Source organism: Nyctereutes procyonoides, unplaced genomic scaffold (genome assembly GCF_905146905.1).
Source record: "Nyctereutes procyonoides isolate TBG_1078 unplaced genomic scaffold, NYPRO_anot_genome, whole genome shotgun sequence".
Taxonomy (NCBI): Eukaryota; Metazoa; Chordata; class Mammalia; order Carnivora; family Canidae; genus Nyctereutes; species Nyctereutes procyonoides.
This window is the reverse complement of record NW_026575042.1, coordinates 27,466,750-27,493,072: the sequence shown is the minus strand read 5'-3', so window position 1 is coordinate 27,493,072 and position 26,323 is coordinate 27,466,750. Positions and strand designations below refer to the sequence as shown.

At 38.6% G+C, this 26,323-nt stretch overlaps 2 protein-coding genes across 5 annotated transcripts in view; one reads left to right on the top strand and one right to left on the bottom strand.

Moving 5' to 3' along the window:
- Nucleotides 1-21,880, bottom strand: part of HACL1 (2-hydroxyacyl-CoA lyase 1) — a 39,666-nt gene extending 17,786 nt beyond the window's left edge. For 2 of the 3 annotated variants that reach the window (XM_055321703.1, XM_055321702.1), the window contains exons 1-10: nt 21,669-21,880; nt 21,366-21,470; nt 16,263-16,303; nt 14,995-15,075; nt 13,057-13,129; nt 10,292-10,369; nt 9,307-9,401; nt 6,756-6,868; nt 4,183-4,318; nt 594-699 (exon numbers count right to left, since the gene is read on the bottom strand). In XM_055321703.1, coding sequence (XP_055177678.1) covers nt 594-699; nt 4,183-4,318; nt 6,756-6,868; nt 9,307-9,401; nt 10,292-10,369; nt 13,057-13,129; nt 14,995-15,075; nt 16,263-16,303; nt 21,366-21,470; nt 21,669-21,758 — 918 coding nt within the window. In that variant the 5' untranslated portion in view covers nt 21,759-21,880. The remainder of the gene's footprint in view (nt 1-593; nt 700-4,182; nt 4,319-6,755; nt 6,869-9,306; nt 9,402-10,291; nt 10,370-13,056; nt 13,130-14,994; nt 15,076-16,262; nt 16,304-21,365; nt 21,471-21,668) is intronic. The other variant, XM_055321704.1, reaches the window with a different exon arrangement.
- Nucleotides 21,881-21,976: 96 nt separating this feature from the next.
- Nucleotides 21,977-26,323, top strand: part of BTD (biotinidase) — a 31,426-nt gene continuing 27,079 nt past the window's right edge. Inside the window, exons 1-2 of one of the 2 annotated variants that reach the window (XM_055321705.1) lie at nt 21,978-22,075; nt 25,040-25,182. In XM_055321705.1, coding sequence (XP_055177680.1) covers nt 25,172-25,182 — 11 coding nt within the window. In that variant the 5' untranslated portion in view covers nt 21,978-22,075; nt 25,040-25,171. Of the gene's footprint in view, nt 22,076-25,039; nt 25,183-26,323 lie in introns of both variants that reach the window. The other variant, XM_055321706.1, reaches the window with a different exon arrangement.

The window sequence follows — 26,323 nt, the reverse complement described above, 5'->3', positions numbered from 1 at the left end:
AGAAGTAAAAGGTAAAACAGGGACAAGACAGGAACCGTAGCTGGGTCACCAAACACAATCTCTGTAGGGCAAACAGGTTGACGCTGCATCATATAAGCAGTACCTCCCACACCAGCAAGGAAACCTGCTTAGAAAGAGAATCATAATGATACAAGAACCATCAAAGGGAGGCCAAAGTATATTCTACTCTGTTTAGTGAGGTAAAAGCAGCACTTAGAGATTTCTAACCAAAGGGTGTTTGAAAAATTTGGCATCTAAAAGGACAATTCAATCCCTAACAATGCTGAATGTTTTGTTCTAGTCTACCATTCTACTTAAACCCCTTTGTCTACCTTTAAATATACTTGAACTATGAAGAAGAGGCAAATTATGGTCTTCAAACTATTTAAAACTTGGTTTTGAAAGGTTTTCTGGTTAGAAGGAAAGTGGCATATTACGTTTCATAGGCGTGAAAAGGCGGCTTACTTTGGTACCTGTAATTATGTTAGACAATTTATAAAAACCTACAAAAGCCAAGAAGAGAGCAGAGCTGATAATAGCTGAGAAGAACAATAAATTATAGCTCTGATTTTAAACCTCTCTACTCTGAGTACCTGGATAAACTTCACATCTGGTTGATATCTTGGAGGCAGTCCAAAATGCAAAATCCAATTTAATCTGGCACCAAATAGCACAATTACATCAGCAAACTGCAAAGCCCTATTAAGAAGAAAAATCTGGTATAATACAAAAAGTAGATCTATACTTATTTGAATTATTCTAAAATTAATTTCTGAAGTATTTAGAAAAGTTTAATCCGGAGCTTATCTTATTTCAGTCTTCAGAATCTTCTAGGATAAATTTGATCTTTCAAACCAAAATAATTTTTGAAGCTATTCTATTTAAATAGTAATCTAAATGATGAAATAAGTAGAAAAATATAACACTACACCTATTTCATTATTACTTATCATTAGAAAAATTAATACAAGTCTACCGTAGATAATCTAAAAAAATCAGAAAAAGTATAAAGAAACAAAACTTCACCCAATAATACAATCAACTTAAAAGCTATTATTCACAGACTGACATATTTTCATCTAGTGTTCTTTCTATGCAAGTATATTTTTATATTGTTGAGCTTGTTTGCTATAATACTGTCTCATACACTTTTGCTTACTACAAACATTTTCCTTTATCATTACATTGCTCTTAAAATTTTTATTTTTTTTTGGTAATCTCTAAACCTAACATGGGGCTCAAATGCACAACCTTGAATTCAAGAGTCACATGCTCTTCCGACTGAGCCAGTCAAGCATCCTTATATACAATTTTGAAAGGCTACATATTTTGCAGAACACATATATCAAATTTATTTTAATTTGTTATCAATAGTACTGGGTTGCACATCTTTTTGCTTAAATCTTAGTACATATTTCATATTGATTCCTAGAAGCAGTTTTTTTTTTTTAAGATTTTATTTATTTGAGAGAGATAGAGTAGAGCAGGAGGGAGGAATACATGCAATTGGAAGAATAGATTTCCTCACTGATACATGAAATTATTATTTACAGCCATTTGCAATCTTTTTTACACTATTAATAGTACCTTCTTAAATTTTGGCTGGAATGAAGATAAACTTCAGCTCGAGCCAACTTCAAATAAATACACACACACACTAAAACCTTAACAGTGTAAGAATCTGGTTACTGTCCAATATATTATCAATACGAAAAAGAAGTAAAGGTATAATCTATACTTTTATAGATTGAGATATAACCTATTTAAGATAACATCAAAAGAGCAAAAAAATTACATTTTAAAAACCCTCAAAATTAATTTTAGTGTGTGCATAAGAATATGAAAAACACCAAATGCACAGCCATGGGGAATTGTGGAAAGGGAGGGAGGGAATGAGATCAGGGAAGCTATTCAAAGGACTATAAATGAATCCTAAGTCTTCAGAATCAGACTTCAGACTTTTTGTTTCCTAAAAAAGAAAAAAACCTAGAAACTAAAGCAATGACATTACTATTTAATTACCTAATATTACATATTACTTTATATATTATATTTGATAAAGTTGTGTGGGGGTTACATAAGTGTTCATTAAATGATCTCTCTTGTTTATTTAGAATATTTCATAATAAAGAAATTAAAAGAAAAAATGTATAGTTTATCAAAGCATTTACAATCTAAAAAGAGGAGACCTCTTGTGTCAGCCGAGGCTGGGTAAGCCCACTACAGCCTAGCTGATTACAATGGAAAACTGAACAAAATATAAAAAGCACCTGCCTGAGGATTCTGAAAAGTACCCAATAGTAGGTGAACTGGGAGATGAGTCAAAGAAGTGACTCAGGTAGTGAGTTTCTAAGCTCTATTTCCCCTCTTTTATTTTCTGGCTTTGACTCAGGCTACCACTGGTTGTAGAACTGGAGGGCAACAAAGACTAGGGAGAAACCTTGTCTTTTTTGGCCAGGTGATCAGAAAAAAGAGCCCCTGAAAGCTGGGGAGGAGCATAGGAAGGGGGGAAGTTCAGGCTTATTCTTCTTTTCTGTCCTGCTCTCCCAGCCATGCTCTGAGAGCAGCCCTGCCACACAGCTGCATCGCAGTAGCTCCCAAGCAACTAAAATTCTACAAGAGACTTCATTTTTCAGGCAAGAAGAACCAGAAGAAGGGTCCCTGGGGTCTGTGAAGAGTATGAGGACAATCCCTCTTTTCTTTTTATCTTTCTGTCTGTCTGTTACTTTGCTCCAAAGGCAGTTCCATTTGTGTAGTACTCTAAGGTAGCAGTAAGGGGTCCTGGAAAGGGCAGGGGGTTGTCCTAGAGAGAAGAGAAGAGAAAAGAATTCCCTAGTTCTGGGTATGAACTGGCACATGTCTGGGGGCTTACACTTGGACAAACTCAAAGGAACATAGCAAAGGCTTTGAAAATGAACTGACCCTGGAGCCACTGCCCTGGTAAGACAGACCTTGCAGTGTGAACTTGACTAGGTCTGCTTGTTAAAACAAACAAACAAAGCCAACGTTCTACAGAGTATGTAAATGTGACCTATAATCTCACAACATAATATTTAAAATCTGGGATATATTCCAAAAATACTCCATATATAAAAGAACCAGAAAAATGTGATTCTCAAAAGAAATTAATAGACTTGCGTTCTGTGATGACTCAGATGCTGAAATTAGTAAAACAAAGACTTTAAAGTAGCTACTACAATATGCTCCATAAAGTAAACAAAAACACTTCAAATAAATGGGAAGAGAGAAGTTCTCAACAGAGAAATATAAAATATGAGACAAAAGTATTGAAAAGAACTCAACAGACAACATAGCATAATGTTGAGATGTCAAATCACTGTTATACACCTGAAACTAATGCAACATTGTATGTCAACTATACTTCAATTAAAAGATAAATTAAAAATTTATTAAAAAAAAAAACATGTTAAGAAATTTCTAACAAGGGTACCTAAGTGGTTCAGTCAGTTAGGCAGTCAATGATTGATTTAGGCTTAGGTAATGATTTCAGGATCATGGGATTGAGCCCTGTGTCAGGCTCTGCACTGGGTATGGAGCCTGCTTAAGATTCTCTCTCTCCCTCTTGCTCCTCCCCCCCACCCCCATCAACTCCCACTCTCTCTCTAAAATAAATAAATAAATCTTTAAAAAAAAAAAAGAAAATTCTAATAAACTACTTAAAAGATTAAAAAAATAATTGAACAGATAAATCTTCAGAGACCTATGGACAATGTCAAAATGCCTACAACTTATATTATTCCAGGAAAGGAGGAGAATGGTGTAGAAAAAAAATTTGAATAATGGCCAAAAACTATAAATTTGGTGAAAGACATTAATTTACAGATTGAAGATCAGAGAACAGGATAAACTAAAAGAAAACCATGCCCAGACACATAATCAAATTGCTGAGAACCAAAGATAAAGAAAAATCCTGAAAGCAGCTACAGAAGAATATATTACATAAAAGAGAACAATTCAAATGACTACAGATTTCTCATCCAAAACCATGAGGGTCAGAAGGTAGCAGACAACATCTTTAAAGTGCTGAGAAGTCTAAAAAGAAACAGGTATGCTTAAAATTACATTTCAGAACTTCTGTTAGATTCATTAAAATCACAAAATAATTTAAATTAGCCTAAGATCTGCCAAGCCATTGTACTAAAACTCTAGAAAGCCACGCACCTGGATCTGGCAGCAGATACACAGTTTGGATGGTTATCAGGGACAACACCCTTACCCATGGGGGTGGGCAAAAACGGCAATTTACATTGCCCCACCAATTTCCTGATAGCCTCCTCTGCGCGGGAATAAGCAGCACCTACCAGAAACACAAATGTATTAGACAAGTCAATTATGCTCCAGGCACTGTGATTCTTAAAATAGCTCACATGAGTTTGCTTTTAGAACTCCTCAAATAATCTATTTATACAGGGCTTACACTGAAACAAACTGTGACTATGGTTTTTACCTTTGGTATTTTAAAATGTTTAAGAAAGCAACTAATTTCCTCCCCAATAATATTCTCAATTATTCTGAAGGACATCTACTCCAAAACAAAAGTTGCATCTCTTATCTCTTGATGCTCTCAACGGTCTATTCTATGGTTCCTACCGAATTACTATTCACAATTCCCTAAATACAGATTCTTTACCAACAGGCGCAGGTAGGCAAGGCAGCACTTTGACAGAGAAAGGCTCTCTCTAACTTCACAGGTTGCTCCTTACCATCAGCTAACCTGGACTGCTCAGTCTCCTACACTAGGCATGGAGATTCTAACGAGAGATTTAAGTTTCTAAAGCTCCACAGATCTTTTCAAAGGCTCTACAATTGTAGGACTGCAACAGGGCTAACCTAAGCAGGTCACATATCATTTGTTCTTATGTATGCTTGCATGCCTGAAGAACAATCACAGGCCTTAAGCCTTCGAGGACACTGAAAACTATCTGAATACAGGAATGATATCATTTCTAATGTCATTAAGGCCATTATAATTCTTTTTAGATATCTAATTCTATATTCTTTTTCAACACTCATAGAATACTACTCCATATTTGAAACTTGTAATTCTCTGCTGAATCCCAGTAAATAGTATAGTGTACATTCAGATTCAATACAATGCTCCCCCAATATTAATACCTTAAAATATTTTCTCATATATGTCAGATGAAAAGTAGTTTTCCACCCAGAAAGTTTCCTTGTATTCTCTTTTTTGCCTCAATATCTTTGTCCACCGTCCTCTCTTCCTGGACTTGTCTACTCAGTGAGCTATCATCCATCTTTTCAAGGTGTAGCAATGTCATCTCTTCCAGAGTCTTTCCATACCACCTACACAAGCAAATTGTTCCTGCTTTCCTTGAGAATCCACCTCACCCTCTCTATACACACCACTTAAAGGTACACTGTATTTATCTGCTACCAATCTATCTTTAGAAGGGACCACTATTTCTCTGTATATCTTACAAATGTTTTCTAGAATACCTGCCTTATCATAAGTACTAATCAAATGTTGGTTCAAATAAGAATGAAAACTAAAACTAGCATCTACTAAGTTCTTTCTACCTAACTTACTATTTAATTTTAACAATCCTGTTGACATAGTTAATATTTCTGTTTTACAGTGAGGTAACTGAGACTCAAAGCAGTTGTTTGCCAGGACCACAGAGCTAATGCATCATATAGCTGCCTTCCACTCAGCTCTGACTTTGATTTTTTTCTGTTGTCCACCATTTTCACTAAAATTATTTTTAGTTTCTATGTAATTAGTTCCTCAGTAGTTGATAACTGACTAGCATGGTCACAGGTAACTTACAGCCCTCTCAGTTCTAGAATATATAATGGATACCAAAATAAATTGCTGACAGGAGTATAAATCGGTACAATACCTTGAGAGAAGGCAATTTGATGATATGTACCAAAAACCAAAAATGAATTACTTTTTTAACTTAATTTTCTTTCTGAGAATCTATCTTAAATCCTAAATATGGAAAAAGCGTTGAGGACACACATGTTTGTCAGTTATACTAAACAAATATCTGTCAATGAAGTGTTAGTATATACATGAATAGACATTAAAATTTTATTTCGGAAAAAATTTAAGACCATGAAGAAATGTTGTTACAATATTAAATGAAATAAATAGAATATAAATAAAACAGTCTATATGGTGTGATCACAGTGTATGAAATATATATGCAGAAATGAAAAGTATTATATGTTAAAAATAGTTGTCCTTTTATTTGAGAGCAAGAATGTGAGGGAGGGGGGAGGGGCAGATGGAGAGGAAGAGGGAAAGAATTTTAAGCAGGCTCCACTCCACACTCCCAGGTGGAGGGTTTGATCTCATGACCCTGAGTTCATGACCTGAGCCTAAATGAAGAGTCAGATGTTTAACTGACCGAGCCACCCAAGTGCCCCCAAAATAGTTGTCTTTGGATGAAGGCATTTCTTCCTTCTTATCTTCTGGATTTTCCAAAATTTTTTATAATGATCAAATATTATTTTTATAACGGAAAAAAAACACATTTTACACATAAGGCTGAAGAAATAGAATGGGTGATATTCCCTTAAAAGGGCAAGATCTCTGGGCATTCTAGAAAAATTCTATGGTTTCAAAATTAATATAGAATGCTAAATGAAAAGAACTCATACTCCAATTTCAAATATTAGATATATTAATAAATAATGAAGACAATTTCTAAACAGAATCCACAGTCTTTCAACAGCTTAGCGAGATTTAGAGTTCCATTCAAGGCTACCTTTCCCGATGATAAGGAGGGGCCGTTTGGCATTCCGAAGCACAGATGCTGCCATATATACAGCAGAAGTTTCTGCCATACTAACAGGAGGTGGCAAGCAGCACTCCATGTACCTAGAAATAAAGAGTTCTGTTAATTCAAAGAACCAAGTTTTAAACTTTTTATTACAAAAAGACCAGATCTACAATAAGGTAGAAAAAAACAGTACAATAAACTCTACATACCCACCATGTAGATTGAACAACTAATATCATTTTACCACATTAGCTTTACAACACACACAAATACGCATGCAAATTTGTTTCCTGAACCGTTTTAAAGTGAATTATAGGCAATTATAAGCTTTTCCACACAGTTCTAAAAGATAAAACCTTTCTCCTATATAACCATAATGTCCTTATCACATCTAGTAAATTAAAAGTTACTCCATAATACCATCTAAAAGCCAACCAAATGAGTAATTCATTGACAGGATATTTGAGTTAATGGCTTTACATTGTAGTAATAATTGTTGTAAGAATAGTAAAAAACATACTCAGAGCCAGTGTTTAATATTATGCACCATTTAATTTCATTTAATTTTCAAAGCAGGGATGCCTGGGTGGCTCAGAGGTTGAACGTCTGCCTTCAGCTCAGGGCGGGGCGTGTCCCAGGGTTCCAGGATCAAGTCCCACATCAGGCTCCCTCTGGGGAGCCTATTTCTCCCTCTGCCTGTCTCTGCCTCTCTCTCTGGGTCTCTCATGAATAAAAACTAAAGAAAGAAATAAAAAGCTACTAAAAATTTTGTTTTCAAAGCAATGAGGTCAGGCACTACCATTATCTCCATTTTATTATTGTGAAGGAAAACTCAGAAAGTAACTTGCCCAGGGTCCCCAGGTGGTATGTGGCAGAGACTAGACTGACCTTCTGTTTCTAAAGTCTATGCCTTTAACCACCTCACCACATTTCCACTCACTGAATCAGTATTTTAGTAATACAAAATGCATTAGGAAAAATTTAAAACTGTCATAGGTAAGTATTTCTGGACACCAAGACCTTGGTGTTTTCATGTAAGTAGTAAACATCATACACTACACAAAATTTGGGCATATAAAACACACACAAAAACAGACATTCAATTTTTACAAAAATTTTAAAGAAGGCCAACAGAGGAAAAAAAAAAAAAAAAGAAAGCTAACAGAGTTAACTTATCAGAGACTCCCTGTCCTTAGTAATATTTTACCATGTTCAGGTATTATACATGGTAGATATCCTTTTTGTCTGAGTTTTACAATGAGAAACAACTCTTTGGTATACTGAATATACAGAAATGCACATTTTCTCTCTGTAGTCACTAGAGAACCGCTTAGTCCACAACAGCAGGAGTACACTAAATGGTACCCACAGTGATTCATTAACCTTAGTATCCATCCTATCAGAGGTGACTTGGATACCAGTGAAAAATGTTTCTTATACTTTTTATTCACTCAGTGTTTATTTAAGGAAGAGAACACGGAAAATCATAATAACACCTGGGTTGGAATATTTTTAAATCACAGAGACAAACTAAAATTTTTTTATGCTGAATCCTAAATAACTTTCAACAGTCACCTCACCTCATCTCTTGGTTTATACTATGAAGACTCCACGTAACTCCTACTACATTAACGGGGATGTATTATTTATGGTCACTGGAAGAATACTTTCAAATGAGTGTTCGGGAGGGGCACCTGGTTGGCTCAGTGGTTGAACATCTGTCTTTGGCTCAGGGCATGATCCTGGGGTCCTGAGATCAAGTCCTGCATTGGGCTCCCTGCAGGGAGCCTGCTTCTCCTTCTGCCTATGTCTCTGCCTCTCTCTGTGTGCCTCTCATGAAAAAATAAATAAATAAGTCTTTAAACACAAAACAAAACAAAACCAATGAGTGTTCAGGAAGTTCCATGTATTTGACTTAATAATTAACCCCCCAAATAATTACTAAGTAACAACACTGTAATCAACAGAATTAAACCCTTTGGCCAGGATTTAGTATAATTATTAAAGGGTCAAAAGTTAAGACAAATGAAGATTAACTTATAAACTGTTATGTAAATTGTTAAAAGGCAAACATTGTAATAACACAATTAAGAAAGAACTGTAGTTTAACTTTTTATTATTTTATTTATTTATTAGATTTTTTAAAAATTTTATTTATTTATTCATGAGAGACATACAGAGAGAGAGGCAGAGTGAGAAGCAGGCTCCCTGCAAGGAGCCGGATGCAGGATTCAATCCCAGATCTCCAGGATCACGCCCTGAGCTGAAGGCAGACGCTCAACTGCTGAGCCACCCAGACATCCCTATTTATTAGATTTTTATTTATTCATTTGATAGAGAGAGACACACACACACAGAGCACAAGCAGTGGGTGAGGGAGGGAAAGGCAGAAGGAGATGGACAAGTAGGCTCCCCACTGAGCTGGTAGCCTGATGTGGGGCTCCATCCCGGGACTTTAGGATCATGACCTGAGCTGAAGGCAGATGCTTAACCGACTGAGTCACCTAGGTGCTCCTCCAATATAACTATTACTTACTTTATAGAATTCACATTCACTTGGAAGTTCACAAAATCTGCAGGTATGTCAACATAACAAGGACCTGGACGGCCATAAATACTGCTTCTCACTGCCTAAATTTTTACAAATAGAAGAAAATATTTTAAAATTCTCAATATTTATCACATAATCCACTTAAAGATAATTAAAAATTGTGAAAGGAATGCTATTTTAATTGCTTCTGGACGTCCCTAGTTGGAGAAATAAACAATTTTAACTAAAATTGAAATGCTCACTATTGATTGTATATATTTTGGTTGTATATATTTTAAAAGATATTTTTGCTTTAAATGAAAGAGATAAGAGAGAAAATACTCACCTAGGCTTTTAAACTTCATGTTATATTACATGCAGTCTTAGAAATTATCCACCAGGCTCTGCCTGCCACCTGTTTACTCTGTAACTTGTACATCTACTTTACTTCCTAGTCCTAATGACCTGGATAAGTTTTCAGAAGCTGTGATGTTACAACATGTATCAAATGGTTTCTGTAACACATGGTTTTAAAACAGCTCAAATGTAAAAAAAAAAAAAACAAAATAAAACAAACAAAAACAGCTCAAATGTAACTCTACATACAAATGTTGGTTAGCTAAAATTAATTTATAATATGCTCTTTAGTCAATTAAGACATAGTTTTATGTGCATTAGCACTAATTTTCAAAACTAATCTTTTGCAAAAGTGTAAGAAAAAGGTTACCCAGGATTTCATATTTTATCTTTCTTTTTACTTTTCTGCAGTTAAAACAATATTAATAACTGAAGGAATAACTTTTTTCAAAAATTATCTGCTTCTGTAATTGACAGTAAACATTAAAATATAAATAGTTCTTTAACACTATCATTTTTGACTGCCTGAATATATACCAAATTGTTGCTCATTCTATGGAGAATAAAAATAACACAGGTATGAGCAACTGAGAAAAATCAGTTCACTTGGAGAACTGGTAATTAAATACTTTACCTTTTCGATAATAGAAGGAATAGTTTCTATGCTGCTCGGCCGGGCGGAGAACTTGCAATATAATCTACAAGCTTCAACCTATATACAGAAAGAAAATCACATAAAATACGGTTTACAGATCATATTAACTTTTCTGATGGAAGACAAAATGTTAAGTCTTTACTTTCTATTATGTGTAGAGAAAAGACAGAGAAAATACAAGACCTCCTGAACTTTTTCTTAAAAGCCTAGGCAAAGCACAATCAAATTTCTGCCTCCCTATGATTCAGGAGGTAAATCAAAATAAGACACTATTTTCATTTCTCAGACTGGAGAAATGAAAGACTTTGATAATACTCAGCATTTACCACCACATAGGAAAGCAGGCACTCTCCTAAGCTGCTGGTGAGAGTATAAATGGGAAGGGAAGGTGATAATGTCCACCAAAAATTAAAATGAGCATATCCCTGGACCCAGAAATTCCATAGCCAGGAATACAAAACCTTATCTGCTTTATCTTGTTACAATTATAATCTATCCTTACATTTCTGATGGCTTTCCTATATTTAACTGCTATGCTGTTTGGGAGGTGTCAATTCAGCAGTACTAATTTTTTACTGTTTAATGTACTCTGAAGCAGTATGTTGAAATAGTCTCTCTTGACAGCTTTTGGTATGAAATCTGTGAAACAGTTGCTATAGTCTTAATCCCAAAGTGTGACAGAATTAAGATTTTCAATCTGGGGTGCCCAGGCGGCTCAGTCAAACATCTGCTTTCAGTTCAGGTTATGATCCCAGGGTCCTGGGATCAAGCACGGCATCGGGCTCCCTGCTCAGTGAGGAGTCTGCTTCTCCCTCTGCCCTCTGCTCCCCCCCTTACTTGTGCGCGCGCTCTCTCTCTCTCTCTCTCAATTCTCTCTTTCATGCTCTCTCAATTTATTTTTATTTATTTATTTATTTATTTATTTATTTATTTATTTATTTATTTTTATTTATGATAGAGAGAGAGAGAGAGAGAGAGAGAGAGAGAGAGAGAGAGAGAGGCAGAGACACAGGCAGGGGGAGAAGCAGGCTCCATGCCAGGAGCCCGACGCGGGACTCAATCCCAGGACTCCAGGATCGCACCCTGGGCCAAAGGCAGGCGCGAAACCGCTGAGCCACCCAGGGATCCACTCAATTAAAAAAAAAAAAAAAAATCTTAAAAAAAAAAAAAGATTTTCAGTTTGTTCCTGGTCGTGTCATTTAAAATGTTTCCACAAAAAACAGACACTTGGATTTTAAATCGAATCAGTGCTTTTCTCCTCACATTTTTAATTTCATCTAATAAACTATTATTTTCCCTTTCAGGAAAAAAAATAGTTGCAGTGGACATTATCCTTTACTTTGTTTTCATCTATAAGTTTCTGTAGTAAGTTTAAATTTCCTTTTAAATAATGGTTGTTACTCTTTACCATTAACTAAGTTTCAATTCCCTTTCAAAAGGATAAAAATATAACTTGCATAAACTTACACCAAGATCTAGTACTTTACAATAATTTAAATCATATAAAAAATTGTTTATCTTGAGGTTCTCACAATGACTTCTGATTAAACTTTGCCTAAGGGTTTTAACTCTGCTCAGAACTTTGTGCTATAAATGCACAAATATTTTCTTAAGAGTTAATCATTCAGGGAAGCCTAGGTGGCTCAGCAGTTGAGCGCCTGCCTTTGGCCCAGGGCATGACCCTGGAGTCCCAGGATTGAGTCCCACATCGGGCTCCCTACATGGTGCCTGCTTCTCCTTCTGCCTATGTCTCAGTCGTTCTCTCTCTTTGTCTCTCATGAATAAATAAATAAAATCTTTAAAAAAAAAAAAAGAGTTAATCATTCACTCTCATCTATTTGCTTTCTACAGCTAATCTTAAAACTAGCAAATTCTATGTTTATCTTGAGGTTCTCACAATGACTTCTGATTAGACTTTGCCTAAGGATTTTAACTCTGCTCAGAACTTTGTGCTATAAATACACAAATATTTTCTTAAGAATTAATCATGCACTCTCATCTATTTGCTTTCTACAGCTATTCTTAAAACTGCAGCATTCTGTTTTATACAACTATTTATGAACACCTGTGTTGTACCTGTAATAAATATATAGAAAAAGCAAAAAAAGCACAAAAAACACACCACTATAGCATTTTGTGGGCAAATTCTTTGAAGTTTTTAGAAATTTTTAAATACTTTCTTTCAGCCTGCTAAAATAACAATGAACTTGTCCAGTCTACTGATAGTCATTTTATGTAGGATTTTTACTCTCAACTTTTTACTTCTCTGAAGTTTGAGAGGCATAGTCCCACACCATTTATATTCCTGCAACTTGACTCTTAATCTAAGAACTTATTTTCAGAGTTTAAAAGCCTGTTGAAAAGATCTATTTCTTGTAAGACTGCTCCTAAGTAGAGCCTGAGCTTCCTTAAGGTGCACACTGAGTGCATATTCCTAATACAGTCTCACATTATAGGAGTTACGTTCTAGTCAATTCATAAAATATTTAATCTTCCTAGTATAAAGGAAGAAATTTATTGCTTAGGAATTTCTCTCACTCCACCATTTCCAATTTCTCTTACTCCACCCTCTTTAATATGAGACTGTCTTGTAGTTAAGGAAAATTACCTTTAAATTACCTCAGGTACCTCTATTTTATTTTAAATGTTTACCTTACAGACAGAAGTTTTTATTTCTTCTCTATAAATCTTAATAGGATACATTTATGCTACTAAACCCTAAGAAAAATTTTGGAGTTGTGTACCTGTGGAAACTCCTGGAAGGCTCCCATTGTTTCCTGCCTTCTTTCAGAAGAACCACCAATCACAATCAAAGGCCTGAAATATTCATTGTTTTAAAAAAGAATTACAGATGAGATCAATAGGTTAAATACTCAGGACAGTGCCCAATTAACAAACAGCTGTGTATGCTGAGAGGGAGAGAATTTCATTTTCCCTTAAAAACTATAGACTGGGGCAACTGGGTGGCTAAGCAACTTGCTCTTGGTTTCCCCTCAGGTCATGACCTCAGGCTGTGAGATCTGAGATTGAGCTCGAGTTGGACTGGGTGCTGGGCATGGAGCCTGCTCGGGATTCTCTCTCTCTCCCCCCCTCGGCCCCTTCTCCTGCTCCTGTGCATTCTCTCAAATAAATAAACAAAATCTCTAAAACAAAAAAACTACAGATTAAAAAAGATTTAGGAAGCAATCTGAGACAAGAACACTCCCATAATCTCAGAAAAAGCTGAAATTTATAGTAAACGCTTTTCCTCCATGCCTCCCACTTCCAAGCCCTTCTGGGTGCTGAAGCTAAACCTCTAGGTGTGGTGATGTAAAATAAATTTTTATGCCCTTCCCATTAGTCTTGGGATTAAAAGGAGGAAACTATATTTTTTCAGCTTTCCTAAGTGAGTCTACTTGGAAATGGCGGAGTGAGAGAAATTCCTTGGCAATACATTTCTTATCCTTCAAGAAGAAGATACTTCTAAAAAAAAAATCAGACCCTAAAGTAGGTAAGAAAAAGAAAGTCTACGAGGGAAGGGAAAAAAAGAAGGCATATGGAAAGAATGTGAACAATGCTCTTCCTACTAGAACATTAGTCTAAATAACATCTAAATATTTAATCTTCCTTCCTAGTATAAAGAAGATTAAATATTCTATGAATTGACTAGAACACAACCCCCTTTAACATGATCTTATTGGTAAAGTACCAAAAATGGGGTTAAGGGCAAGGTCAAAGAGTAGGTACTAAGGAGCTTATAAAGCAAACTAAAAAATATAATTTCAATTGTCTTGCTAGTTATGTAAAACAAGATGAAGAATTGTATACACTCTTACATACTGAGCTGGGGTCTTTAAAAAATAATTCTGGGGATGCCTGGGTGGCTCAGTGGTTCAGTGTCTGCCTTTGGCTCAGGATGGAGTCCCACATCAGGCTCCCTGCAGGGAGCCTGCTTCTCCCTCTGCCTGTGTCTCTGCCTCTCTCTGTCTCTCTCATGAATAAACAAGTAACACCTTTAAAAAACTAAAATAAAAAAAATAAAGATTTAAGAAAGTAATCCTGCACTTGAGGACTTTACACACATTCACCTACATATATATAGAGAAAAAGGCATACAAAAATTCGAAAATGTGTTTTTTTTTAAGTTTTATACACAGTGTAGATTTAATGAATTAAACACAGCCTATTCCCATAAGTTTACATACACATCTTAATGAAAGGAGATGGAAGATGAAGGACATATTATATACTTCTAGTCTCTGTGAGTTAAACACAGAGCTACGCCCATATGCTTCTACATGTGTATTTAGAAACACATTTTTTTTCTTTTTTTTTTTTTTTTATGTAGACTTCACGCCCAACGTAGGGCTTGACTTTTAACTCTGAGATTAAGAGTTGCATGATTTACCAACTGAACCAGCCAGGTACCCCTAGAAATACTTATACCTTAATGAAGGAAGATGTTACTCGAAAGAAGGTGTATACACAAGGCAGACTCAATGAGTTAAGCATATATGTATGCTCATATGCTTCTACACGTAAGTTTTTCCCAAACTCCAAAATGTTAACATTGTTTACCTAAGTAAGAATACTGATGTTTTTTATGTTCTTCCTAATACTGTTCTTAATTTTTTACTGAACTATTCCCTCCAGCACTTGATTCCAAATCTTCCCACCCCAGATCACTAATAACAATTAATTACCAACAGTTCACATTTGCATTTGCCATACCACCCAAAGTGTGGATAAGACCTGGGCCAGAAACCACAAGGCATACACCTGGCCTAGAAGCAAAACAGAATTTATCGTATTAAAAGCAAGTCAAATGCAGTATCTGATTAATATCACTGTAGGGGGAAACATGGCAACCTTCTTGGAACTTCAAAAGAAAGACATATAGGTCTTTACTATAATTCGTAAAGCAATTATTAGAATATTCTCTGAATTAAAAGAAATGAGAAAGATTAGTATTCCTGCAAGAAAGAAGATACACCTATCATCTTCACACTGTATTTCACTAACGTCTTCATATTTTGAACCTCTTCATATTTTGAAGAGGTTATATTTAGGGCCAATCAATTTAACTACAATTCAAAGCCAATTTTTTTTAATAAACTTATTTTTTATTGGTGTTCAATTTACCAACATACAGAATAACACCCAGTGCTCATCCTGTCAAGTGCCCCCCTCAGTGCCCGTCACCCATTCACCCCCCACCCCCCGCCCTCCTCCCCTTCCACCACCCCTAGTTCGTTTCCCAGAGTTAGGAGTCTCTATGTTCTGTCTCCCTTTCTGATATTTCCCACACATTTCTTCTCCCTTCCCTTATATTCCCTTTCACTATTAATTATATTCCCCAAATGAATGAGAACATACACTGTCCTTCTCCGATTGACTTACTTCACTCAGCATAATACCCTCCAGTTCCATCCACGTTGAAGCAAATGGTGGGTATTTGTCGTTTCTAATGGCTGAGTAATATTCCACTGTATACATAAACCACATCTTCTTTATCCATTCATCTTTCGATGGACACCGAAGCTCCTTCCACAGTTTGGCTATTGTGGACATGGCTGCTAGAAACATCGGGGTGCAGGTGTCCCGGCGTTTCACTGCATCTGATCTTTGGGGTAAATCCCCAACAGTGCAATTGCTGGGTCGTAGGGCAGGCCTATTTTTAACTCTCAAAGCCAATTTTCGATGCTGAGTACATTTTTGCATGGAGAAAAGTGTTCAAATGTCATATGATCTCTGACAAAATAATTCTGAAATGTAATGCTCTGCTTCAAATGTTTTAAATTGAATTTGAATGCTTCACGCTAGATGGACTTTCTAACCTTAAAACACTCAAGGAAAGTGTATCTCCATATAATTCAGTTTGCCATTTTACATTTATAAAGTCATTTCTTAAGACACTCTATTTAAGACAAACTTAAAAAGAGTTTGAAATAAACCAAAGACTTTAGTTTACCTGCCTGTCAGATATCCAACCACAGAGGCAGCATAACAAGCCTACAAAGAAAAAATACCAGAACTTAAGCATATTGGGATCCTGACAGTAAGTACACATATAAAAATTCACTATTCAGTAACAAACTAGAACTAAGGGGTGCCTGGGTGGCTTAGTTGGATAAGTGTCTGCCTTTGGCTCGGGTCATGATCCAGGGCTTCTAGGATCAAGCCCTGTATCAAGCTCCTGCTCAGTAGAGGGGAGCCTGCTGCTCCCCCTGCTTATGCTCTCTCTCTGTAAATAAAGAAATAAAATGAAAGAAAGAAAGAAAGAAAGAAAGAAAGAAAGAAAGAAAGAAAGAAAGAAAGAAAGAAAGAACTGAACGGTAAAGGAGGAATTGGAATGCTTTCGTTTTTAACAAGTAATGTTCTACCTGTAAATTTCAAATAATGGTTTAGGTATCTCATCTAGTTCTTAGTATTTTGAGGAACTTATCTATATCACACCTAGTTTATTAGTAATATCCTCTTACAACTGATTATATATCTGCAGGATCAGCAGAAATGTTCTCTATTCTACTCCTAATATTGGCAATTTGTGTTTTCTCTCTTTTATTTTTCATCAGTCTTGCCAGAGATTTATCAAATTTATTAATCTTTTCAAAGAACTAAGTTTTGGCTTTGTTGATTTTTCTATATTGTTCGTTTATTTTCTAGTTCACTGATTTCTGCTCTTGTACTTATTATTTTACTCTTTTCATTTGGCGTTTAATTTGGTTTTCTTTTTCTAGTTTTTTAAAATGTAAGCTTAGAGCACTGATTTTTGCTCTTCCTTGGTAAGAGTCATTCATTTGTTCACTCATTCATTTATGTATTTTAGATTTATTTATTTATCTGATAGAAAGAGATAGAACATGCACATAAGCGGGGGGAGCAGGAGAGGGAGAAGAAGGCTCCCCACTGAACAGGGAGCTCGACATGGGGCTTGATTCCAGGACCCAGGATTGCTACCTGAGCCGAAGGCAAATGCTTAACCAACAGAGCCACCCAGGTGCCCCAGTTAGTTTTTACTTTTAAACTACACTTTAGCTGCACAGCAAAAAAAGGAGAGGTGTTAAATAAAAGATAACCTGAAAAAATGCTAAATGCCCTCTCAAATAAATCCTGTTTCTTAGTGTGGGAATCTTTTTTACAGTATTATTTATTATTTTAGAAATAATAAAAAGTAGGATATTTTCTAACTTCCAACTTGAACTTAAATGTTTAGAACGTAACTGTAAAAAATTAAAAATAAATTTTTATGAATCATAATCCTAACTGGCACCACTACATATGCCCAACTAAGAATGTGTATAAAGGCTCTGTACCATTTCTGTGTTACTATCTCCATTGGCCCTTATCTCTTTTCCCTTTTGCACCTAAGGTCAAATTCACGTAGGATAATAAAACTCCTAAGAATTCAAGTGCATAAAATATAATACTGTTGCAATACGAACACCTATTTGGACACTGAGGAGCCCTATCCATTAATTAAGCCAAGGTAAGAAATGTTGCTACAGAATACAAAAGACAAAACAACATACAACAAAAATTATATTCTTCTATTGCAGATGTCAAAAGTTGAAAAGGAACTCTTTTTATAGATCATAAAACATGTATTTCTCAAGGTACCTGAGTAGCTCAGTTTGCTGGTTAAATATCTGCCTTCCACTCAGGTCATGATCCCGGGGTCCTGAGAGTCCCCACATCAGGAAGCCTGCCTCTCCCTCTCCCTCCACCCCTCTCTCCCCCTTCACTGGTGTATTCTCTTTCTCGTCCTTCAAATAAATAAAATAAAATAAAACAAAAACAAGCAAACAAAAAGACATGTATTTCTCTACCAAGTTACCTCTACTCACACACAGAATATTGTGTATAGTAGTGAAAAAGCAGACTCTAGAGCTAAATTGCTTTGATTCAATCCTGCTCTACCACTTTCTGTTGTGTAATTTTGGCAAGTTACTGGCTTCCTTATAAATAAGGAACTGACAGCACTGCTGTGAGAATAAAATCAATTAATACATGTAAAACACTCCGAATATTGACTGCACAAAGTTAGAAATGTAACAGTGAGAAGAGTGCTACCTGCTTCCTGGAAAGCTGGTCAGTATATGTCTTGATTACTCTAAGAATCTGATGAAAGACAATCAAGGCACAACAATTACACCTTTTTCTCTACTACAACATGTAATTGCATGTCAAGTCATCTTCTGCCTCTTGTATGGTTTCTGAATCTGTTTTCATCCGTTCTCACATTCTCTCTTCATTACCCTGGCATTACCCTTAATTCAGGCACTAGTGAAGTCATCCTGACTAAAGCAAAGAGTCAGGTTGACTGAGGGGACTATGTACTACTAGGAATGTCCTACAGGTATCTCAAACTCATATCCAAATTTGAATTATCTTTTCCCTCCAAATTAGCTCTTCCATTTGTATTCCTGATCGGAGTCAGTGGTACTGTGATCCACTGAGCCAATTAAGAAAGCCCAAAATGGGGATCCCTGGGTGGCGCAGCGGTTTGGCGCCTGCCTTTGGCCCAGGGCGCGATCCTGGAGACCCGGGATCGAATCCCTCGTCGGGTTCCCGGTGCATGGAGCCTGCTTCTCCCTCTGCCTGTGTCTCTGCCCCCATCTCTCTCTCTCTCTGTGTGACTATCATAAATAAATAAAAAATTAAAAAAAAATTTGAAAGAAAAAAAAAAAAAGAAAGCCCAAAATGAAGAATCATCTCCAGAAGAACCGGTCCTCTACTTCCTAGCTGGTTAATGTTACCTATCCTTCCAGACAGCTTAGGGATCATGTCCTCCAAGAAACCTTCTCTGAAGTTTTTGGCTGAGCTGAGTATATTTTTCTGGGCTTCCACAGCACCTTCAGTATACCTCTATCACAGCACTTATCACATTATAATAAAATTATCTGCTTATGTCTGTCTCCACAGCTAGGCTATAAGCCTCAAGGATGAATATGTCATTATATCCATATGCCCGATAAAGCACCTGGGGCCTAGTGGCCCTCCACTAAGCTTATAGGGACTGAAATAAAACTTCAAGCTTCCCCGCTGATACATACTCTCGTCCACCATGATTTCTAAAGTACAAATCTAATTATGTCTCCCACCTATTTAGAAAAACTTTTACAGTCTCATCCAATTCCAAGTCCACATTCCTTTTCCAGCCATAGACTTAATGTAACCTTTCCTCAACCTACCTATTTGGTCTCACAGCACACTGTGCCTTTAAGCTATTTTGATATAACACAGCATGAACAAATATTGCATAATCTTTTCTGTCCCACTCAGAGAGAATAAGTCACCCTTCATATGTGCCATTCTTTATACATACATCTACTGTAAGTTACTATACTAGATAAATTTGTTCTGTGTGTTTTGCCCTCACCTTCCAAACTGTGATCAACTTAAAGATCAAGACTAAACCTGATTCCTTCAATATATCTGCAGGTTTGGGCTTGCTTGACTAGGTGAATCACAGTGCCACTGACTCAAACTGCAAATACAGAGGAAAGAGCCAATCTGGAGGGAAAAGATAACAAATTCAAAATCAGACATGAGGGGACGCCTGGATGGCTCAGCGGTTGAGCGTCTACCTTTGACTCAGGGCATGATCTTAAGGTCTGGGATCGAGTCCCACATCAGGCTCCTGCGGAGAGCCTGCTTCTCCCTCTGCCAGTGTCTCTCTCTTTCTCTGTCTCTCGCGAATAAATAAATAAAATCTTAAAAAAAAAAAAAGTCAGACATGAGTTTGAATGCCTGTAAGACATTCCTAGCACATATTTCCCTCAGTCAGCTTGACTCTTTGCAATAAGTAAAAGGAAGACATAAGCACCAGTACCTGGTATGTACTCATTAAACGTGTGGTGTATGAGGAAGAAACCAGACATTCCACCTCCAGAAAAACAGTAAAATATAAGTCTTATTAATCGGTCACTAGCTTCATCTTCTCAAAAAGATGACAGAATAGAATGTTGTTCCAATTAAGAAGACAGAAAGAATACAAAATGAAGATCTGATTTAAGATTTTAAAGAACTATAATCCTTAAATCTTATACTTAGGGATTGTCATTCAATTAATAAAAAACACGGTAAGCTTCTGTATCATCCAAAAACCCCAACTGCGCCAAGCACTATGGAGACAGAACAAATGAACCTGCTCTCTAGAAGCCCACATCTGATGGCAGAGGAAGGGCAGCATTTAGGGAGGTCAAGGCAACTGTCTGGGCAACAGGTGGCAAGATCCTGAATTAGAGAGCAACGCTGAGAGTGCAAAGCAGGAATACTTTGCTTTAGATGGACTGACAGGATAGGACATTGTAGAGGTAGTTTCTTGATCTTTTAAACCAGCACTGGTGATAGGAGGGCAAGGCCGGGCTGACAAAATGTCTTATCTTCCATTCTTTTGCTTCCAAATAAGGTTCAAAGAAGAGTGGCAGCATGATGTGGTGGAAGGGGCACTGGACTGGGATTGAGGACACGGGAGTTCCAATCATGGCTTTACCATTTGTGACACATTTGTCACCTTGCAGGGCCACCTACTATATAACGGGCTACCCGGCCTTCAGCCATTCATCTTGTAGGAACTCCCTGAGCACCTATCATGTGCTACGCAGTGGGGATACAGAGGAGTCAAGGAAAAAATAACACCTCTTCTCTCTTAGAGCTCACAGACTAATAGGGAAATCAGACCAGACAAACAACACAGAAAATCAGACACGAACAGGTGGTTATGAGAGGAAAGAAGGCCTGGATTCAGACTGGGAAACTGTCCCCTCCAATTCCGACTCTCTAGACTTGGCAAAGTACAAGCGGCGGAGGAGCTTGGACTCCAGACTCAGAACCCCTGCGTTCAAACCCTGGCTCCGCCACTACCAACTGTCACCTCGGGCAAATCACTTAACCTCTCACCTTCCTCCTCTGTCAGCTAGGATTAACAAGAGTTCTTGCTTCATAGGATTGTTGTGCTTGGCATGAGTGAAGTACTGGGGCAGGGGTAACCGCTGAGCGTCTGCAACCAATACTGTGTCATCATCAATCATTTCCAATCACGCTTCTGGCTCCCAGCGTCCAGGCTTACCGCTTGCTCATTCCTCATCCCCACATATCTGATGCCCAGCTTCTGCGCCGCAACGGCGATTTCGGTCACTGGGATGCCCACGATGCCAAACACGTACTCCACATCCTGGGGGTCAGGAACAGGGGAGTAAACGCCGCCCCCCGCACCCCCCGCCCCGGCCCATCGTCCCCTCCCGCGGCGCCAGAAGGGAAGCCTCAGGGCAAACCTCCCGCGTCCCACCACGGCGTTCTCGCCGTCCGCCGCCACCGCTCCGCCCCCTCCCGGCTTCCGTAGGAGCCTTTCGCGGCAGCAGAGTCGCCGTACTTGGGTTTTCAGGGCCTGGGCGATGACTTCAGCACCAGAAACCTTCTCCTCGCTCCCGTCGCTACGCTCGGCGAAGGCGCTCTCCGCCATCTTCCACCTCAAAGAGTTCGAGGTACTCGCGGAGGCAGCAGGCAGCAGACGCGGAGCGACCCAGCCAAACAGAGGAGGCGGCCACGCGCCAATCGTGGGACCCGGTCCTGTGACTGACAGGGGGAAGGCGACCAACCGCTTGAAATAGCGGACGGAAGAGGCGGGGCTTAAGGTCGTCGGCTCGCAGGATGAGGCGGGCAGGTAAACACGCTCCTTCTCCAATCAGAGCCGTGCGCTTTCCCCGGCTCCTCCATTCGCCGGCGCAGAGCGTCAGGAGGAGGCAGGCCTAGCAATAGGCGGCGGCCTATGCCGAGCAGGTGAGACGCCGAACCTTGGGGGCCTCTCGCCTCCCCCGCCCCCGCCCGATTACTTTCTGGAGCCTTCGGGGCCCGCGGAGGCGAATGGCGCATGCGCATAGTGGGGGCAGCAGGAGGGCTAGGAGCACGTGCGGAAGGGGGCGTGGCGGGGTGTGCGTCCCCCCCCCCCCCGACCCCGCCGTGCTCTAGGGGCTGAGGGCCGGCTCGCAAAGGCTGCTGGGACCGGGGTGGGCTGAGCCGAGCCCTAGGGCGGTGCAGACTTGTAGGGTCGCGTCGTGGTTCTGGGCTGCTTGTGTCCTAGGCATTTGTTACGTGCTTTTTTGTTTGTACACAATTTTGTAACTTTAAAGAAGTTTCATCCGAGGGGGGCGTTCGACGGAATGAGCACTGGGCGTTATGCTATATGTTGGCAAATTGCACTCCAATAAAAAAATAATAATACAATTTTTTAAAAAGTTTCACAACTGTGCAGTTCGTGAAACATGGTAATGAACAGCTACGCGTTAATTAAATTCGTACATGGATGTGTCTGCGGTGTCTCTCCCAGTGGTAGAAATAAGGACACTGAATTTTACAAGCCAGAGACAGAAAGTAACTGATCACCCCATTTCTCCGATTCCCGAACTTGTACTCTCCTCACTCTTCAGCTCTTAGGCTAGAAGGGACAAGGAAGGAACCCTTGAACCTAGTTACTTTTGCAGGACTTGAGCTCCCAACCCTGAGGTCAAGACCTGAGCTGCAGTCAACACCCAGGTACCCCTGAACGTGGTTGCTTCTGACCATTGTTTCCTCTAACTTTGTTTCCTCCGACCATTGTTTCCTCTTCCTCTCCATTCTCTGTCCATTTTTGTCTTTCCCAAATCAGGAAAGGTGGGATTTCATAATTCTTAGAGTTAGGTTCTGTTGACCAGCCCCTGTAGCTGATAATCTTTTATTTTTTTGATTATTTTATTTTTTTATAATCTTTTAAAACACATTTTTGAGGCGCGCTGGGGCGGCTCAAAAAAAAAACTTGCACTTTTGAGCAGAAAAAGATGCTTGTAATGTGCAACTTCTGTAATGTGCAAAAACTTGCACTTTTGAGCAGAAAAAGATGCTTGTAATGTGCAATGTGGCCTCTGAGTTCTTAAATCTGAGTTCTTAAACTTGTTATCTCCATAACAAAGAGGGACTAAATTTTTGAGGATTTCGAGTGTTTTAAAGCAAGGAGAAAAGTAATATGTGGAAGGTAAAGAGGAGAGGGGAGTGGATCATGGATAGAGAAATGAATGAAAAGTATTGGAAAGTGAAAGGATTTCTAAACCCGAGACTTTCCACAGTCCTGGGCCCTTCCAAAAGGTCTTCCTTTCAGCGTTTCAAGCCCTAACCTCCCACCCTATACAGAAGAGAATGAAATAGTTGCATTTCTGGATGCAGAGACCTGGCCTCCATAAGGTATCCCATCAAATAGATTTCTTTGATGTCTCAGAGTTCTTTTAAACATAAATGCAGATCTTGCATTCCACTCCAAAGTATATCTGTATCTAATATAAATTTTAGTATCTTTTTATGAGATAAAATAAACATACAATTAAATGTACAGATCTTAAATGTTAAATAAGTTTTGACAGTTGTATACACCTATGTAATCACCACCCAAAATAAAAATGACATTTTAAACTCCCTGTCAAGTGAAATTGACATTCCAGAAATATGCAAAATGTTCTTTGTGTGGCTTTGAGTAGTCCTGTTCTTTGTCTCCTTCAGGCTGTTTCAGAAGCAAGGACCCCACTCTTCTCTATCATGTAGTATTGTTTATATCAGTACCTATGTGATAGTCTCTACTCCCATTGCATCAGAATCACTTGGAAAGCTTTTCATTTTTTTATTTTATTTTTTTTCAGAATTCATTTTGTCATTTTCTTTTAAATATTTTATTTATTTATTCATGAGAGACACAGAGAGAGAGAGAGGCAGAGACACAGGCAGAGGGAGAAGCAGGCTCCATACAGGGAACCTGATGTGGGACTGGATCCTAGGTCTTCAGGGTCATGCACTGGGCTAAAGGAGGCACTAAACTACTGAGCCACCTGGAAAGCTTTTTAAAAATACAGTTGCTTGGGCCCCACACCATATTTTCTGAATCAATGTGTTAGGACAAGTTAGGCACCCGTATTTTTTTAAAGCTGCTACATAGGGATCCCTGGGTGGCGCAGCGGTTTGGCGCCTGCCTTTGGCCCAGGGCGCGATCCTGGAGACCCGGGATCGAATCCCACGTCAGGCTCCTGGTGCATGGAGCCTGCTTCTCCCTCTGCCTGTGTCTCTGCCTCTCTCTCTCTCTGTATGACTATCGTAAATAAATAAATAAAAAAAAAAAAAAAAAAAGCTGCTACATAGTTTTGATTTACACTCCGATTTGGAACCACTAGCTCTGTACTCCTGCTAGGGGCATCTGTTAACCATTAAATGTGTGATTGCCTGTTACCAGAGCAATACCGTTGATTAGTTTGGATTTACAGGTTCAAAGCTGGTTTGACATTGGCAGCAAAGACTGTGTAGATGGTTAGTTCATGGGCCTTGTATCTCCTTTTGTGTCAAGAGTCACAGACAAAAGCAGTCTATATAAAGTGTGGTGAAAACCGTACAGTGGGGATCCCTGGGTGGCTCAGCGGTTCAGTGCCTGCCTTTGGCCCAGGGCATGATCCTGGGTTCCTGGGATTGGGTCCGCGTTGGGCTTCTGGCATGGAGCCTGCTTCTCCTTCTGCCTGTGCCTCTGCCCACCCCCTCTCTCTTTCTATGTCTATCATGAATAAATAAATTAAATCTTAAAAAAATTGTACAATGAATTAGAACAAACTCCCTGAATTCATGATAACTGGGTTGCAAAGAGGATACCTTATCAACTGACTGGATTTTGTCCTTTAGCAAAGGGAAAAGTCAATGAGACTGTTTAAATTTGCTTTCACCTTTATATCTTTGGTTCAGGGTGCAACATTCCACTGTTCACTTGGTCTGATGATTGAGCAGAAGTGATGATGGTCCTCATCCCCAGGATCAGCAGGCACTGGGAGCAGCTGTGATTATAGAATTCTTCTGTGATTTATCCAAGGCCCTTCCATGCAGACTTTGTAAGCATTAACCACATTCTTAATACTTTCATTGATGGTAGACATGGAATTTTATTCGTTGGATGTTCTATTGGATTTTTTTTTGTTTGCTTTTGTTTGTCTATACATGGAAGGAGGTCAAAGAAGGAATAAGTCTTAATTTTTTTAAAAGAAAAGACTAACATAATGATAATATGCTCTCTAAACAGCGGAGCCAATCATCAAAGTAGAGTAATCTGAGTCTATTGGGAGGAACAAGGAGAGAGTTAGCATCCCCTTTATTAGGAATGATCTCTATTTCCTCCAGCAACCTGGGTTTCTTTGAAGGAGGCCTGTTTAGACAATCACCCAGTATATCAGAGGGGGGTTATCAGCCTGGTTTGTGGTCAGACACATTCTGCAAGAGGTTCTTAGATCAGGGTTCTGAATTAGGGCCATAAGGTACCTCAGTTCATTTACCCTGTTTCCTGCAGAAGAGATCTGATAGATCATATTGAGGTCATGCAGTGTTACAAAAGAAGATCAATTCTTTCTTAAAATTTGTAATTCAAATTTTTTCAGTGCATTAGAAGGTATGCCAAGGGAGAGTCCTTGGGAACCAAAGAAGCCTAGAGAAAGTCCATTATCAAAAATTGCTCCCAGCTCCTGGGTGATGTCCCACACAGAATATGTTGGAGGTGGTGGGTGTCCAGTGACCAGAGGCATCCCTTGAATAAAATCACAATTGATCAGCATCTCTGCTATAAGGGGCCCATAGGAGGGACTGCCTGTGTCCCCTCTTCCCTGTTTCATTCTAGAGTACAAATGGGTGGCAGTGAATGGATCGAAATACCATGCACTGTGGTGTGAAGAACCTGCCATTTCTAACCCATAGAATACACCAGAAAAGTTTTACAAGGGGAAATTACCCAATTTAGTAACTTAAGCAGTCAGCAGGGTACATTGATGAAAAATAGTAAAGATAGATATCCATCATGATTTAAGCAATATTCCAACACATGCAGTCCTTACAGTTGACTTCCCTAGGAAATGGTCCCGAGTTGAGTTTCAGTTCAATCAGGTACTGGTTTCAGGCCGGCTCTAAGTGGAGGTTTTGTGCCCAGAAGCAGCTAGACCCGAGATGTGAAGGGGATCACATTAGACCAATGAGGAGGAAACCCCA